The 18,708-nt window shown below is 51.0% G+C and overlaps 1 protein-coding gene across 1 annotated transcript in view; it reads left to right on the plus strand.

The window, feature by feature from the left end:
• Positions 1–18,708, plus strand: part of LOC138520559 (uncharacterized) — a 297,694-nt gene that overhangs the window by 70,016 nt on the left and 208,970 nt on the right. The window contains exons 2-3 of the mRNA XM_069632900.1: positions 14,557–14,809; positions 17,900–18,028. Of these exons, the coding sequence (XP_069489001.1) occupies positions 14,557–14,809; positions 17,900–18,028 (382 nt within the window). The remainder of the gene's footprint in view (positions 1–14,556; positions 14,810–17,899; positions 18,029–18,708) is intronic.

The following is an 18,708-nucleotide window of genomic DNA, read 5'->3' on the forward strand; positions in this document are numbered from 1 at the left end:
ACTACAAGCAGCTCGCGATTGGCAGTGAGCAGTTCGAATATAACAAGCCGGCTGCAAGGATACCGAATGTCAGGGAAGCATCGGACTAGGCTAACACCAAAGGTCAATCTAGCTGAGCTAACTAAAGTATTTAAATGTTCAAAGTTCAGTGTTCAATTGCGGCACAGTAAAAAAACAGTATGCCGATTACAAGCGTTCATGCACAGTTTCAGAAGATGCAGACAGCCTCACACAGGAACCGACAAAACACAAACACAATATCAAAGTGCTTTTGAGGAGACCAGGGTGTATGTACCGGCAAAAACCGGCCTGTAGATGGTGCCTCTTCATTGGTTGTGACCAGATTAAAACATAAAACAGGATGAACACTTGTGTTAGTGTGAATTAACTCGAGGGAGGCAGAGGATGCGAATTACCGTAGGTTTGTTGAGGCCATGATATCCTGCACCCCCACTATCAACATTGTTTGTATTGTTCTTGTAAGTGTATGAATGCTGCACCTCTGGTACATGTGTATAGTGTTCAATGCTGTGACGTGCGGTATGAGCCATGATTTGCCAGGGCACCATTGTTTCGATGCAGTGGTGCATATAGGTCCGATAAAATGTCCTCTATAAACATAATGGAATATTCTCTGCAGACCCGGGTGAAGATGTGTGGGGGACCATTTCAACATGATGGTTGGGGGCTCCCCTTGCTTAGAGCAGAAAGCAGTCTGAGGCTCCTGTGGGGAGGAGGGCATACATTATAATGGAGATAAAGATAAGGTTAATAGCCGCCAATTATCACAAGCCAGCAGGGAGCTGAAACACTGAATGGCCGCTGAATAGTTGTGAATGATCTTTCTTTATAAGAAAGTGACTGACCTGGAGGAAACAGTGTTGAAAGAAGGTGATAATACTTCTGTTTTCCTCAAGTGACGGCAGGACGGGCTCCAGCAGCAGCCTGTAAGGCGAGCACTGCAAAGCGCACACTGTAAGACCCAGAAAGTGAGCAATATATAAAGGAATATATTGCTGTGTTATTACACTGCTGAGTGGCAATATGGGGGCTGTTGCTGAGGGCCCCCTGAGGCTCAAGGACCCTTTCAATTTAAAGAGTTGGAAGGCCCTGCCGCCGTCCCTTATTCTCTGCTAATGTGCTGTCCTTATTGCTTACTAGCAAAGTATACAGCAAACATGGCTGGGAAGAACCTAGCAGCTACGCACCAGGGCTATACAGCTGTAGAGTCCTGTTAACATAAAATGATAAGTTCATAACTGGTTTATAAATACACATGTACAAACTGAGCTAAACTCTTCCACAGACCTGGATGTGGACGTTTGGCAGTAGATGGTGCTGTTGCAGAGCTTGCTTGGTGCCCCCATCTTTCCTCCAAAACTAGCTTCTGGAGTTTAAGTAAAAGGTATGACGTGCAGACGTAATGTTCTAGCCCCTACGCACTGTTTTTTTAAGGGCTATTCCTGGCACCTTTGCTCCCAATGTCTAGTCCAACTCTTAGAGGCAATTCTTGATTTAAGCCGTTTCATAGTAAGCAGATTCAGATCTGCGTGCAATATGCAGTTTTATGTTCACGTCGGCAGAGCAACGGGCTTGCGGTTCAGAAGTAGTGCAGCCGTCTCCTTGCAACGCCGCCCCTAGCCCCCACCCCTGCCCCCGCCCCTCCCACCTTGGCCCTGGAACATGAACCGCACACATTGTGTGGCCCTGAAACGTACAACGGCAAGCATAGAAAAAGCAGTCACCAGTTCCCTCACTCTAACATGGGAAGACGTATATTATACATACAGTGTGGTGTTCGCTTCCCACCAAGAGTGAAGGCCCTGAAGCCACGCACACCTGGTAGCTCTGAGGGCGGTCTACTGGGTGGACAGAGTGAAGGCCCTGAAGCCACGCCCACCTGGTAGCTCTGAGGGTGGGCTACTGTGTGGACAGCGTTAAGGCCCTGAAGCCACGCCCACCTGGTAGCTCTGAGAGCGGGCTACTGGGTGGTCAGAGCGAAGGCCCTGAAGCCAAGCCCACCTGGTAGCTCTGAGGGCAGGCTACTGGGTGGACAGAGTGAAGGCCCTGAAGCCACGCCCACCTGGTAACTCTGTGGACAGGCTACTGGGTGGACAGAGTGAAGGCCCTGAAGCCCCGCCCACCTGATAACTGAGGGCGGGCTACTGGGTGAGCGTGGCTCAGAAGATTGCGAACACTGCCTCCCTCATGCTGCCATGGGGATGCAGGCTATCATACAACACCGCACTCATGCTGCCATGGGGATGCAGGATATCATACAACACCTTCCTCATGCAGCCATGGGGATGCAGGATATCATACACCTCCCTCATGCTGCCATGGGGACGCAGGATATCATACAACACCTCCCTCATGCTGCCATGGGGATGCAGGATATCATACACCTCCCTCATGCTGCCATGGGGATACAGGATATCATACACCTCATGCTGCCATGGGGATGCAGGATATCATACAACACCTCATGCTGCCATGGGGATGCAGGATATCATACACCACCTCCCTCATGCAGCCACGGGGATGCAGGATATCATACAACACCTCCTCATGCTGCCATGGGGATGCAGAATATCATACACCTCCCTCATGCTGCCATACGGATGCAGGATCTCATACACCTCCCTCTTGCTGCCATGGGGATGCAGGGCATCACACAACACCTCCCTCATGCTGCCATGGGGATGCAGGATATCACACAACACCTCCCTCATGCTGCCATGGGGATGCAGGATATCACACAACACCTCCCTCATGCTGCCATGGGGATACAGGATATCATACACCTCATGCTGCCACGGGGATGCAGGATATCATACAACACCTCATGCTGCCATGGGGATGCAGGATATCATACACGTCCCTCATGCTGCCATGGGGATGCAGGATATCACACAACACCTCCCTCATGCTGCCATGGGGATGCAGGATATCACACAACACCTCCCTCATGCTGCCATGGGGATGCAGGATATCACACAACACCTCCCTCATGCTGCCATGGGGATACAGGATATCATACACCTCATGCTGCCACGGGGATGCAGGATATCATACAACACCTCATGCTGCCATGGGGATGCAGGATATCATACACCTCATGCTGCCACGGGGATGCAGGATATCATACACCTCCCTCATGCTGCCATGGGCATGCAGGATATCATACACCTCCCTCATGCTGCCATGGGGATGCAGGATATCATACAACACCTCATGCTACCACGGGGATGCAGGATATCATACAACACCAAGAGGGGCAGCCATGACAGTGGCACATGACACATCCTGCCAGCTGGATTATCGGCAGGGATTGGCAACCAGAGGTAAAGCACCTAATAAAATCATTCAAGGACGTTCCTCACAATAATCTGCTAGCAAAGACGCATACACTTTTGTTTTCGCACAAGCCTGTGGCTGCTTGCACTGGAGTTGACGACGTGAATAAAATGGAGGAGGTGCCCTGATAATGTGGGCAGCGTCCTCTCCTCCCTCTCCCCTGGGTAAGGGGGAGGTGTGTAGGAAGCAGCTGGAGGGGCGGAGAGCCTGCGAAACCGGGTGAAATGCACGCAAAAAGAGTCAATGGGAGGGGGCAGGCCTGTTGTCTGCAAGGAGAGGATTTGGCAAAAGGAGTTTTTCGAGATCTTTTCCCTGTTAGACATGGAGCCTGCGGGGATGGGGTTATGTGAATTGTCAGAGAAGGAGAGGGAGAAGAAGGATAGAGAAAAAGCCAAAGTGGAGGAAAACCACAATTGGTTGGCAGCTTTCAGGATGCTGGCATCCATCATGATAGAAGAATTCCCTCAGGATGCGGGGCCTTTCTTTGCATATGAGCAGTATGCCCATACATTATACTTGAACTATGGCGATGGCGCCTGTTTAAAGTATGACAGGGGTTTCAGGCTTCAGATGCAGGTTTGGCCTGCTATGTCCTGGGACGAGGTGGATGTGGGGGCGTACATTGAGAAAATGGTACCTTCAAGGGAGAATGGAGACAAAGCACAGGGCGAGAAACCTCATTATAAAAGAGAGAGATGGTTTTACGGGGACTGGAGAAGGGGCTCCTTTCGTGGGCGCTCCTCTTGGAATAGTCGGCCCAGTTATCAGGGGGAGCAGGCAGTCTGCTGGAAATTTGAACAAGGCTATTGCCCCTTTGGCAAAATCTTCAGATTTAAACACACAGGTGGCAGAAATGCAGGGAACCACAGCTCTTCTCCAGCGAGGGGAAGCAGAGGGGTAGTGCTAAACCCAAAGAGAAGGCCAAGCATAATTAAGACTCAATTACCCACACCCGTACTCCAGCATAAATTGATTCCTTTCCTGAATACATATCACAATAGCAGCAACGCTAAATTGCTCTGGGAAGTTTCAGGTGGGGGTTTAGGATCCCCTATGAGGGGGATTTGGGGAGCAGGGAAACAGACAATTTAAAGTCAGCTGTGGGAATGCTGAAAGTGGTGGCACAGGAGGTTGCTAAGGAGATCAAGCTGGGTAGGGTGGCGGGCCCATTCACTTCCCGCATTGGAAAATGTTGTAGTCTCACCCCTGGGCTTGGCACCAAAGAGGGAGGAAGAGCAGTTTTGCCTCATACAGCATCTTTCCTTCCCCGAGGGTGCGTCAGTTAACGACGGCATAGCCGAGGATAAGTGCAGGGTTCACTATTCTTCTTTTGATGATGCAGTAGAGCTTGTGAGGTCGTCAGGGAGAGGCACACTGATGGGGAAGGCTGACATTGAGTCCGCCTTCAGGCTACTGCCAATTCACAAGGAAAGCTACCATTTGCTGGGCTTCAAGTTAAAAGACTCTTACTTCTACAACAGGTGCTTACCAATGGGTTGTGCTATTACCTGCGCTTACTTTGAAAAGTTTTGTAACTTTCTGGAGTATGAAACAAGGGGCCCAGGGCGGTTGGGGTAATGCATTACCTTGACGATTTCTTGTTCATTGGGAAAGAGGGGACAGATTAGTGTGCGTCACTCATGAGCAGGTTTCAGGCATTGATGGAGGAGATGGAGGTCCCCTTGACCAAGGGGAAGACAGTCGGCCCCCTCACAAGGCTTACATTCCTGGGAATAGAGATAGAGTCAGTGGAAGGAAAGTGTAGGCTGCCCAAGGACAAGGTGGTGAAGCTGAAGGAAACAATCAAGGAATTGAGGGGCAGGAGTAAGGCCACGCTGAGGGAGCTACAATCATTGGAGGGGAACTTAAACTTTGCGGGTAACATTATCCCGGCAGGGAATGTTTTTGCCAGGAGCATTGAGCTCAAAACGGTATAGTTGCAACACGCTTCACAAAATATGTGGCTGGGGGCAGTGGTGAAGGAGGATCTCAGAATGTGGGACGGTTTCCTGGATAAGTTCAATGGGATACTACTGTGGCGGGAGCAGTAGGCCACTAGCGAATAGCTCAAGCTCTTTACTGACTCTTTGGGCTCACACAGTTTTTGGGCCATTCTGGGGAGCAACTGGTGCGGCCAGGCCTGGCCGGCAGCATGGCATCAGGAGGGGAATACCAGGGACATCACCCTACTGGAGCTGTTTCCTATCATGGTGGCTTTGAAACTGTGGGGGGAGTCATTAGCAAATAGGAGGGTGGTGCAATAGTTGGATAACCTGGCAGAGGTTCAACTCATCAATCAGGGAACGTACAGCAATGTAAGGGTACTGAGTTTACTGAGAGAGCTGACGACATGCTTGCTCAAACTAAACATGGAGGTAAGAGCGCATCACATTCCTGGAGTAAAAAACGTAGCCGCTGACACTCTCTCTCGTTTACAATGGTAGAGGTTTCGGGGGAACTGTCCAGAGGCGAGCAAGAGGATGACCCCATTCAACGAGCGGTGGTGCGGCATGATTGGTGGGATCTGAGCTATTTAATCCACACTGCTCTGGCCCCGGGCACAGCAAGGAGATACAAGGGGTGCTGCTGGGAGCGGTTCCTGGCCTTTCAAGAAGAAATGTTGGCGGAAGGGCAAAGGAGAGCGCCAGTGCGCGCCTTTGTAGGATGGGTGTGGCGGTCTGGGAAGACCAGATCCTGGATGCCTTGTCATTTGGCGGCAATAGTGCATTTCTTCAATCTGCGGGAAGCCCGATCCTACCAAAGAGCATTACATTATAATGGCGATGAAGGGGTGGGCAAAGCATACAGAGAGGAAGCCGGATGTAAGGCGGCGCATTGATATTGTATAATTGCAATTTAATTGCAACCCTGCGGACTGTTTGCCATAACGAAGGGGAGAGGGTTTTGTTCTCGGGGCCTTTTCATTGGCCTTATTTGGAGCCTTCAGAGTAAGCAAGCTGGTGCCTGAGAATAGAGAGGAACGGGGCTTGGGGTTTTAAAGGTTGGAGGATGTGCAATTAACTAAAGAGCGTGTGTGCATTTATTTAAGAAAGTCCAAGACTGACCAGAAGGGAAAAGAGAGGACTGTTACCCTGCATGGCATACCGGGGAGCATAGTGTGTCCAGTAGCGGGGCTAATGGCTTACCTCCAAGGGAGGCTGCAGGTGGGGGCACGGTCCCCCCTATTCTTGCACAAGGACGGGTCAGCCCTGAGCAGGTTTCAGTTCAGTAGGATCATGGATATGGCTTTGGAAGGGATGGGGGCGACAGGTGGGGTGTTTGGTACACACTCCTTTAGGATAGGGGCGGCCACATCAGCGGCCGAGCTGGGCATGGGACCTGGAGCAATCATGAGTATCGGGGGATGGAAGTCGGGTTGTTTTAAAAGGTATAGAAGGCTGGACAAAATGTAGTTTAATGATCACCTTCTCATCTCCTTCCAATTAACAACAGCTCGAAGAAGGAGACGGTCCGTTTGGGTAGTGGGGCATTCATTTGTGTCTAGGGCCAGGGCCCACTGGACGGCAGAAAGTGAGAGGATGACCGCCAGCGATTACTGGATCTGGTGGCACGTGGTGCCCGGAATGAGATGGGCACAGTTGCAGGGGCACATCGACAGATTACTGGGTAAGCAGCACAAGCCCATTGATTGTACATCTGGGTGGCAATGAAGCTTGGGTAGCGGGGGCCTTGATGAGGGAGATGATGTTCACGTTACAAGAGTTGTCCTTGCAATTGGGCGAGACTGAAATTTTGTGGTCCGAGATCATTCCAAGGCAGGAATGGAGGGGTGCTGAAAGCCATTCAGCAGTAGAAAAATCAAGGGGGAAATTGAACAGGGCAATGGCTAAATTCTGCAGGGGCAGAGGTTTCCCCCAGGTCAGGCACAGGCTGATCAATTTGAAATCACTGGAATACTATTTCAAGGACGGAGTGCATTTGTCATCATCGGACATGGTTTTTGGTCATTTCATCCAAAACCATTGCATCTAATGCCATTCCATCGCAAATGTTCCATCTAAAAAATGTCCATCTAATGCATTTTTGTTTATTAATATTTTTTTTTATTTTGCGGTGGGTGGTCCCCCCGAAACCCCTGTTTTTTACCCTTTAAAATGCACCTGAACAAAATTAACCCTTTACCCTCCAAAAATATGCCGTAGATGGACATTTTTTAGATGGAAAAAATTTGCTGGAATGGCATTAGATGCAATGGTTTTAGATGAAATGACCAGATACCTCGGGCATGGATCTGTTCTACTGGAATATGTGCACAAAGCTGCTGGAATTATAAAAAGAGGAACGGGGGAGCCACGGTGGACGTAGACCCACCTTTGGCGTGGCTGTGTTTTGGTGACCAGTGGCAAGATACAGACTACTAATGAGCATTGGGAAAGCCGGAAGGGTTTTTTCGCTCTTCTCTGGACCAGCGCTCCTTGGGGGCCTAAGCGGCAGGGGCGCTGGATGTAGCAATGAGGGCTCAGCTTCCCCCGACAAAACGGCACTTCCCCAGCCCAGGAAAACCTGCAAGGATAGGCGGGGCTCAGACAAGAATGGTTGGGGGAACTTTGGCCTGCAGTGGACTTGGTTGGGAAAGGGGGAAGCAAGGTTTGGACACGGAGCAGTGGGCGGGTCGCTGCACCTTCAGAACTAATTTCACTAAGTGTGCTTGCAGTGATTTGAGTTATGTCGTCAAAATAAATCTGCAGACTTTTATGCTAACAAAGAAAGCATGTCTCATTCTGCACCTTTCCTGAATGGGGTATAGAAAGGAGCGAATAGAATGAGCGTGTTGTTACAGGCTGGACAAATGCCCAGGTTATGCTGCTATGGCAACGAGTGTCAGGAGGAGCTGTGGTGCAATCCATTTGCACAACAAAGAAGCTAAAAATGAGGCAAATGTGCTTCGAGGTGCTATGCAGTGTTACATACATAACTCTGGACAGTGCTCTGAAGCAGCTCTACTAATCATGGCGACTGAAAACACACTGACAAAAAGAAGACATTATAGGAAAATACCAATAGGGAAAAAAGTGCTTGAAAAAATTGGTTGAAACTGCATTTTAAAAGCTTTATGCAGGGGGAACCCCTCGAAATCCTCCCCCTTCCAGGGATTGCTCTTGCCTACTCGATGTAATGAGGTGGGGGGGGGGGGCTCTTCTCAAGCATTTTCCAAGGTCTCTTTTTGTTCCAAGTCCACACCAGTGTCTGCTCAACTGAAGACACGCCCATCCAGCTTGATAGGCATGTCCCACAGCCAGTAAATACCTCGCGCTCCTCCAGGGTGTATAAGGAAGGAGAAGGACTGACACGCCCCCTTCAGGGGCTCTGATGAGAAACGAAACTTAACTTCACTTTTTTTGTCATAGCTGAACATGGCCGCAGCCGCCCCGCTCCAGAGCCTGAAGGAGGAGGCCACCTGCTCCATATGCCTGGAATACTTCACAGAGCCGGTGTCTGTGGAGTGTGGACATGCCTTCTGCCTGTCCTGCATCACTCAGTGCTGGGAGGGACTGGAGGCAAACTTCCCCTGCCCTCAGTGCAGGGTAACCTCACAGAGCAAAACCCTCCGACCCAACTGGCAGCTGGGGAACATGGTGGAAACGTTAAAACAGCTCCACCTTCCCAATGCGACCCCCCCCCCCCCCTAGGAGGAGAATATGTGCAGAGAACACGAAGAGAAACTGAAGCTGTTCTCCGAGGATGACCAGGGAACCATCTGTGTGGTGTGCAGCATGTCACGTGATCACAAGCCCCACACAGTGCTCCCCATCCAAGAAGCAGCCCAAGAGTACAAGGTTTGTGTGCTATAGGGACATGGGTGTGTTCTAACACAGTGCTCCCCATTCGAGAGGCTGCCCAAGAGTACAAGGTATGTGTGCTACAGGCACATAGGTGAATTTACCATACAGTGCACCCCATTTCTGAGGCAGCACAGGAGTACAAGGTAAGTGTGCTGTAGGTCTGGGACATGAGGGGTTCCCACGCAGTGCTCTTCATTTCTGAGGCTGCCCAGGAGTACAAGGTATGTGTGCTATAGGAACATGGAGGCGGATGGGTTCTTACAGTCCTCCCCATTCCAGAGGCTGCCCAGGAGTACAAGGTAAGTGTGCTGTAGGTCTGGGACATATGTGGGTTCTCACAGACTCTTCATTTCTGAGGCTGTGCAGGAGTACAAGGTATGTGTGCTATAGGGACATGGAGGGGGATGAGTTCTTACACAGTCCTCCCCATTCCAGCGGCTGCCCAGGAGTACAAGGCATGTGTGCTCTAGGTCTGGGATATGGGGGGTTCTCACACAATGCTCTTCATTTCTGAGGCTGTCCAGGAATACGTAGTTTGCACTATAGCCCTGGGGTGAAAGGAGGCAGTGCATAATGCTTCCTATTCCAGACACTGGCGTCCAGGATTACACAGTATGTGTGCTGTATGTAGATCGAGGAGACTAGTGGGGGCCAGCCTCCCAGAGGAAGACGGGTAACGTTGTGGCTACGATGGCTCATGCACTCATTATAGCCACAGTGAACACCTAAAGGAGGAGGTCCAGCACGTGCAGCTGCACAGTGAAGAGAACCACACACCTGAGTGTGTGGCAGGTATCTCTGCAGCATAGAGCTCACACAGTGTGTCCTATAAAGAAGGGCCCAAGAGCACACTGTGTGTGACTTGACTGGTGGCAAAAGGCACCCTCCCTGTACCCTCTTAAGGGTGCCCAGAAGCACAAGTAGAGTATGTAAAAGGCCAGGAATCAAAGAATCTGTCCAAAAAGCCACAGTGTGCATTATACAGGTCTGGGACCTTAGGGTGCACATTATATAGGAGGCTGACTAAGTGCACACTATGTATCATATGTGAAGGCTCTGAGCTCACAAAGCTCACACCTTGTGTCGTCTATAGTAAGATACTCAAGATCGCACAATGTTCATATGGCAAGCTTGGGACCAAAGGGTTGTCACAGTATAAGGCTGACCAAATGTACAAGATGCATATGTGACCAGACAGGAACCACATATCCCACGATGCCCTCGCCCCCAGAGAGCACACATGCCATGGATAGAACCTATGTACATGATATGCCTTGGTTTCAAAATCAGGTGCTGGGTGGGGGCTGCCAAAGAGTACATGGGGCATGTGTAGTATGTCTTGAGACCCTAAATCTCTTACTGAGTTTGAGGCAGGCCAACAGTAAAATGGTGTGTGTGGCATGTTTGGGACCTTGAATCTCATACTTTGTGGAGGCTGCCAGAGTACAGGGTGTGTGTGTGGTATGTCTTGGTCAGTAATGCACTGCACGGCTGCTGCTATGCCCCATTATGGAATCCCACAGGACATGCAGTAATTCTGCATGGACAGTTGCTGCAGCTTTACATGTCAGTATTAACTCCATGTCAAAGCAGCAGATTGTTGGTGTGGGTTCCGAACCCCTAAACTGGCAAAGTGGTGACCTCACTTCCAATGAGGCCCTTCCTTTAAGGAAATAAATTAATGAAGGTTGTTCCCAAATCAACCCTTAAAATCTCACTTCTTTTGACTGCAGATCCTCTTCTGACTCCAGGCCTCTTTCCCCACTGCTCGACTGCAGCCCCCACTGCCCCCACTTCACCCAATGGCGAGCTCTCTGCAGATGGGCAATGGTTGGACCTAGCCCCTCACTTCACCCAATGGCAAGCTCGCAGCAGATGGGAAATGGTTGGACCTAGCCCCTCACTTCACCGAATGGCGAGCTCTCAGCAGATGGGCAATGGTTGGACCCAGCCCTGGGGCGCACCCCCATCACATTCAAGGCTGGTGCTGCTCGACTGCAGCCCCCACTTCAGCCAATGGCGAGCGCTCTATAGATGGGCAATAGTTGGACCCAGCCCTGGGGCGCAGCCCCATCACATGCGAGGCTGCTGCTACTCGACTGCAGCCCCCAACTTCACCCAATGGCGAGCTCTCTGGAGATGGACAATGGACCCAGCCCTGGGGAACAGCCCCATCACATGCGAGGCTGGTGCTGCTCGACTGCAGCCCCCACTTCATCCAATGGCAAGCTCTCTGCAGATGGGACTTCACCCAAAGACGAGCTCTCTGCAGACGGGCAATGGTTGGACCCAGCCCTGGGGCGCAGCCCCATCACATGCAAGGCTGGTGCTGCTTAACTGCAGCCCCCTACTTCACCCAATGGCGAGCTCTCTGCAGATGGGCAATGGTTGGACCCAGCCTTGGGGCGCAGCCCCATCCCATGCGAGGCTGGTGCTGCTCGGCTGCAGCCCCCCCACTTCATCCAATGGCGAGCTCTCTGCAGATGGGCAATGGTTGGACCCAGCCCTGGGGCACAGCCCCATCACATGCGAGGCTGGTGCTGCTCAACTGCAGCCCCCACTTAACACCATGGCGAGCTCTCTGCAGATGGGCAATGGGTGGACCCAGCCCTGGGGTGCAGCCCCATCCCATGCGAGGCTGGTGCTGCTCGGCTGCAGCCCCCCACTTCATCCAATGGCGAGCTCTCTGCAGATGGGCAATGGTTGGACCCAGCACTGGGGCACAGCCCCATCACATGCAAGGCTGGTGCTGCTCGACTGCAGCCCCCTACTTCACCCAATGGCGAGCTCTCTGCAGATGGGCAATGGTTGGACCCAGCCCTGGGGCACAGCCCCATCACATGCGAGGCTGGTGCTGCTTGACTGCAGCCCCCTACTTCACCCAATGGCGAGCTCTCTGCAGATGGGCAATGGTTGGACCCAGCCTTGGGGCGCAGCCCCATCCCATGCGAGGCTGGTGTTGCTCGGCTGCAGCCCCCCCACTTCATCCAATGGCGAGCTCTCTGCAGATGGGCAATGGTTGGACCCAGCCCTGGGGCGCAGCCCCATCACATGCGAGGCTGGTGCTGCTCAACTGCAGCCCCCACTTAACCCAATGGCGAGCTCTCTGCAGATGGGCAATGGTTGGACCCAGCCCTGGGGTGCAGCCCCATCCCATGCGAGGCTGGTGCTGCTCGGCTGCAGCCCCCACTTCATCCAATGGCGAGCTCTCTGCAGATGGGCAATGGTTGGACCCAGCCCTGGGGCACAGCCCCATCACATGCAAGGCTGGTGCTGCTTGACTGCAGCCCCCTACTTCACCCAATGGCGAGCTCTCTGCAGATGGGCAATGGTTGGACCCAGCCCTGGGGCACAGCCCCATCCCATGCGAGGCTGGTGCTGCTCGGCTGCAGCCCCCCCACTTCATCGAATGGCGAGCTCTCTGCAGATGGGCAATGGTTGGACCCAGCCCTGGGGCAGAGACCCATCACATGCGAGGCTGGTGCTGCTTGACTGCAGCCCCCACTTCACTCAATGGCGAGCTCTATGCAGATGGGCAATGGTTGGTCCCAGCCCTGGGGCGAAGCCTCATCACATGCGAGGCTGGTGCTGCTCGACTGCAACCCCCACTTCCTCCAATGGCGAACTCTCTGCAGATGGGCAATGGACCCAGCCCTGGGGCGCAGCCCCATCACAAGCGAGGCTGGTGCTGCTCGACTGCAGTCCCCACTTCACCCACTGGTGAGCTCTCTGCAGATGGGCAATGGATCCAGCCCTGGTGCGCAGCCCCATCACATGCGAGGCTGGTGGTACTCGACTGCAGCCCCCCACTTCATCCTATGGCGAGCTCTGTGCAGATGGGCAATGGTTGGACCCAGCCCTGGGGCGCAGCCCCATCACACGTGAGGCTGGTGCTGCTCGACTGCAGCCCCCACTTCATCCTATGGCAAGCTGTTTGCAGATGGGCAATGTTTGGACCCAGCCCTGGGGCACAGCCCCATCACATACTCGACGCCTGAGGAAGAATAGACCTGTTCGGCTCAACTCTCATAGGACGGAGGATAAGCCTTTTCTGGGCTATTGGGGGTTGTACACTTTTCTACACTTAGAAAGCCAGAGCTACTGGCTTTGCCAGTGCTTCGTTCTTTTTGTGTACATGTCACAGGGACAGGTGTTTAAGTGTAAATCACTGTGAAATGTGTTCTTATCAAGGAGGTGGTGCTGGGAGTCTACTGTACATTAGTGTCAGTAGCAGATGCAATGCCAGTGGCTTCACTGCTGGCCTATAATGAGGGTGTGGGCCGATAATGCATGTTAAAGCCTTCCCCCCTGGGTTGCCTTTTCACAGTAAATCATAGTTAATGTTAAGGTTTCGCCTTAACCTTTACTCTCTGATTAGTGCAATGCACGTAACGTGGCATGTGCCCAGCATGTGACCTCACACACGTGTGCAATGTGTGGATATCCCAAGCCTCCCTGTGGGTGCTCCTGCTGAGGGTGCAAGTTCCGGGACCATAAGTCTCCCACTGTTTGAGGGTCTGCTGAGGAGAACTAGGTGTGTTTGTGGCATTTCAAAGATCTCAGATCAGGTTACATATGTGTCGTGGGTGGTGTCAACATTCATATTTAATGGGGGAAAGGATATGAGGATTGATGACCTTAGGACCTCTATGAACAGAGTGTATTCCAAGATGGATGAGCTATGGATTGTAAACCAGTCTATGGAGCAGCTAGAAGACTGAGGGAGCATTCTCTATAGAATGTACATTCGCCTATCGGAGCAGCTAGAAGACTGAGGGAGCATTCTCTATAGACTGTACATTAGCCTATGGGAGCAGATAGAATACTGGGGGAGCATTCTCTATAGAATGTACATTCGCCTATGGGAGCAGCTAGAAGACTGAGGGAGCATTCTCTATAGAATGTACATTCGCCTATGGGAGCAGCTAGAAGACTGAGGGAGCATTCTCTATAGAATGTACATTAGGCTATGGGAGCAGCTAGAAGACTGAGGGAGCATTCTCTATAGAATGTACATTCGCCTATGGGAGCAGCTAGAAGGCTGAGGGAGCATTCTCTATAGAATGTACATTCGCCTATGGGAGCAGCCAGGAGTCTGAGGGAGCATTCTCTATAGACTGTACATTAGCCTATGGGAGCAGCTAGAAGACTGAGGGAGCATTCTCTATAGACTGTACATTAGCCTATGGGAGCAGATAGAATACTGGGGGAGCATTCTCAAGTTGTCTAAGAAGATGTGGGGCTCTATTCGAATTATCAGACCGTTGGGGGCAGCATGGGCCCTCAAATATTCTGTCATAAGTGCTCCATGAAGCTCGGAAAGAAGAAGGTCAGGAAGGACTGGTCGTTTATTGCGAACAAGTGTACACGTGATTGGTTGGTACTTATAATAAAGACTGCCAAATCGGTTACGGACAAGTTAATTAAAGAACTGACCGAGAAAAGCGATCCCTTAAAAACCAAGATCGCCTTAGACATCTACACTGCTAAACTAATTTCTCTTGAAGCTTCCCTTAAAGAGTTCAAAGACACTAATTTGACTAAAAATATCATCAAATTGAAAAAGGATTTACAGGGATTTACACACATTAAGATCTGTCCGTATGTGACGGAGGAATACTTCACAGAAGAATCTAAGCAAGCAAGACGTAATGCTGCCAAACTCCGGTTTCAGAACTCCCAAAGGCGCTAAAACAGATCCTGGGCAGCCTCCAGCACCAATTCGAGCAATAGCTTGGGTAGCTACACACGACCCAACCGACGGGTCCAATTCACCGGACCTGGTCCCAATAACCTAACATAATGCTTCCCATTCCAGACACTAGCGTCCAGGATTACACAGTATGTGTGCTGTATGTAGGTCAAGGAGACTCGTGGGGGGCAGTCTCCCAGAGGAAGACGGGTAACGTTGTGGCTACGATGGCACAGACACTCATTATAGCCACAGTGAACCCCTGAAGGAGGAGGTCCAGCACGTGCAGCTGCACAGTGAAGAGAACCACACACCTGAGTGTGTGGCAGGTATCTCTGCAGCATAAAGCTCACATGGTGTGTCCTATAAAGAAGGGCCCAAGAGCACACTGTGTGTGACTTGACTGGTGGCAAAAGGCACCCTCCCTGTACCCGCTTAAGGGTGCCCAGAAGCACAAGTAGAGTATGTAAAAGGCCAGGAATCAAATAATCTGTCCAAAAAGCCACAGTGTGCATTATACAGGTCTGGGACCTTAGGGTGCACATTATATAGGAGGCTGACTAAGTGCACACTATGGATATTATGTGAAGGCTCTGAGCTCACAAAGCTCACACCTTGTGTCGTCTCTAGTAAGATACTCAAGATCGCACAATGTTCATATGGCATGCTTGGGACCAAAGGGTTGTCACAGTATAAGGCTGACCAAATGTACAAGATGCATATGTGACCAGACAGGAGCCACATTTCCCACGATGCCCTCGTCCCCAGAGAGTACACATGCCATGGATAGAACCTATGTACATGATATGCCTTGGTTTCAAAATCAGGTGCTGGGTGGGGGCTGCCCAAGAGTACATGGGGCATGTGTAGTATGTCTTGAGACCCTAAATCTCTTACTGAGTTTGAGGCAGGCCAACAGTAAAATGGTGTGTGTGGCATGTTTGGGACCTTGAATCTCATACTTTGTGGAGGCTGCCACAGAGTACAGGGTGTGTGTGTGGTATGTCTTGGTCAGTAATGTACTGCACGGCTGCTGCTATGCCCCATTATGGAATCCCACAGGACATGCAGTAATTCTGCATGGACAGTTGCTGCAGCTTTACATGTCAGTATTAACTCCATGTCAAAGCAGCAGATTGTTGGTGTGGGTTCCGAACCCCTAAACTGGCAAAGCGGTGACCTCACTTCCAATGAGGCCCTTCCTTTAAGGAAATAAATTAATGGAGGTTGTTCCCGAATTAACCCTTAAAATCTCACTTCTTTTGACTGCAGATCCTCTTCTGACTCCAGACCTCTTTCCCCACTGCTCGACTGCAGCCCCCACTGCCCCCCACTTCACCCAATGGCGAGCTTTCTGCAGATGGGCAATGGTTGGACCTAGCCCCTCACTTCACCCATTGGCGAGCTCGCAGCAGATGGGAAATGGTTGGACCTAGCCCCTCACTTCACCCAATGGCGAGCTCTCAGCAGATGGGCAATGGTTGGTGGACCCAGCCCTGGGGCGCACCCCCATCACATGCAAGGCTGGTGCTGCTCGACTGCAGCCCCCACTTCAGCCAATGGCCAGCGCTCTACAGATGGGCAATGGTTGGACCCAGCCCTGGGGCGCAGCCCCATCGCATGCGAGGCTGCTGCTACTCGACTGCAGCCCCCAACTTCACCCTATGGCAAGCTGTCTGCAGATGGGCAATGGTTGGACCCAGCCCTGGGGCACAGCCCCATCACATACTCGACGCCTGAGGAAGAATAGACCTGTTCGGCTCAACTCTCATAGGACGGAGGATAAGCCTTTTCTGGGCTATTGGGGGTTGTACACTTTTCTACACTTAGAAAGCCAGAGCTACTGGCTTTGCCAGTGCTTCGTTCTTTTTGTGTACATCTCACAGTGACAGGTGTTTAAGTGTAAATCACTGTGAAATGTGTTCTTATCAAGGAGGTGGTGCTGGGAGTCTACTGTACATTAGTGTCAGTAGCAGATGCAATGCCAGTGGCTTCACTGCTGGCCTATAATGAGGGTGTGGGCCGATAATGCATGTTAAAGCCTTCCCCCCTGGGTTGCCTTTTCACAGTAAATCATAGTTAATGTTAAGGTTTCGCCTTAACCTTTACTCTCTGATTAGTGCAATGCACGTAACGTGGCATGTGCCCAGCATGTGACCTCACACACGTGTGCAATGTGTGGATATCCCAAGCCTCCCTGTGGGTGCTCCTGCTGAGGGTGCAAGTTCCGGGACCATAAGTCTCCCACTGTTTGAGGGTCTGCTGAGGAGAACTAGGTGTGTTTGTGGCATTTCAAAGATCTCAGATCAGGTTACATATGTGTCGTGGGTGGTGTCAACATTCATATTTAATGGGGGAAAGGATATGAGGATTGATGACCTTAGGACCTCTATGAACAGAGTGTATTCCAAGATGGATGAGCTATGGATTGTAAAGCAGTCTATGGGAGCAGCTAGAAGACTGAGGGAGCATTCTCTATAGAATGTACATTAGCCTATGGGAGCAGCTAGAATACTGAGGGAGCATTCTCTATAGAATGTACATTCGCCTATGGGAGCAGCTAGAAGACTGAGGGAGCATTCTCTATAGAATGTACATTAGCCTATGGGAGCAGCTAGAAGACTGAGGGAGCATTCTCTATAGAATGTACATTCGCCTATGGGAGCAGCCAGGAGTCTGAGGGAGCATTCTCTATAGACTGTACATTAGCCTATGGGAGCAGATAGAATACTGGGGGAGCATTCTCAAGTTGTCTAAGAAGATGTGGGGCTCTATTCGAATTATCAGACCGTTGGGGGCAGCATGGGCCCTCAAACATTCTGTCATAAGTGCTCCATGAAGCTCGGAAAGAAGAAGGTCAGGAAGGACTGGTCGTTTATTGAGAACAAGTGTACACGTGATTGGTTGGTACTTATAATAAAGACTGCCAAATCGGTTACGGACAAGTTAATTAAAGAACTGACCGAGAAAAGCGATCCCTTAAAAACCAAGATCGCCTTAGACATCTACACTGCTAAACTAATTTCTCTTGAAGCTTCCCTTAAAGAGTTCAAAGACACTAATTTGACTAAAAATATCATCAAATTGAAAAAGGATTTACAGGGATTTACACACATTAAGATCTGTCCGTATGTGACGGAGGAATACTTCACAGAAGAATCTAAGCAAGCAAGACGTAATGCTGCCAAACTCCGGTTTCAGAACTCCCAAAGTGGCTAAAACAGATCCTGGGCAGCCTCCAGCACCAATTCGAGCAATAGCTTGGGTAGCTACACACGACCCAACCGACGGGTCCAATTCACCGGACCTGGTCCCAATAACCTAACATAATGCTTCCCATTCCAGACACTAGCGTCCAGGATTACACAGTATGTGTGCTGTATGTAGATCGAGAAGACTAGTGGGGGCCAGCCTCCCAGAGGAGAATGGGTAACGTTGTGGCTACGATGGCTCATGCACTCATTATAGCCACAGTGAACACCTAAAGGAGGAGGTCCAGCACGTGCAGATGCACAGTGAAGAGAACCACACACCTGAGTGTGTGGCAGGTATCTCTGCAGCATAGAGCTCACACAGTGTGTCCTATAAAGAAGGGCCGAAGAGCACACGGTTTGTGTGACTTGACTGGTGGCAAAAGGCACCCTCCCTGTACCCGCTTAAGGGTGCCCAGAAGCACAAGTAGAGTATGTAAAAGGCCAGGAATCAAATAATCTGTCCAAAAAGCCACAGTGTGCATTATACAGGTCTGGGACCTTAGGGTGCACATTATATAGGAGGCTGACTAAGTGCACACTATGGATATTATGTGAAGGCTCTGAGCTCACAAAACTCACACCTTGTGTCGTCTCTAGTAAG

Source organism: Ambystoma mexicanum, chromosome 13, assembly GCF_040938575.1.
Source record: "Ambystoma mexicanum isolate Mex_15411 chromosome 13, UKY_AmexF1_1, whole genome shotgun sequence".
Lineage (NCBI taxonomy): Eukaryota > Metazoa > Chordata > Amphibia > Caudata > Ambystomatidae > Ambystoma > Ambystoma mexicanum.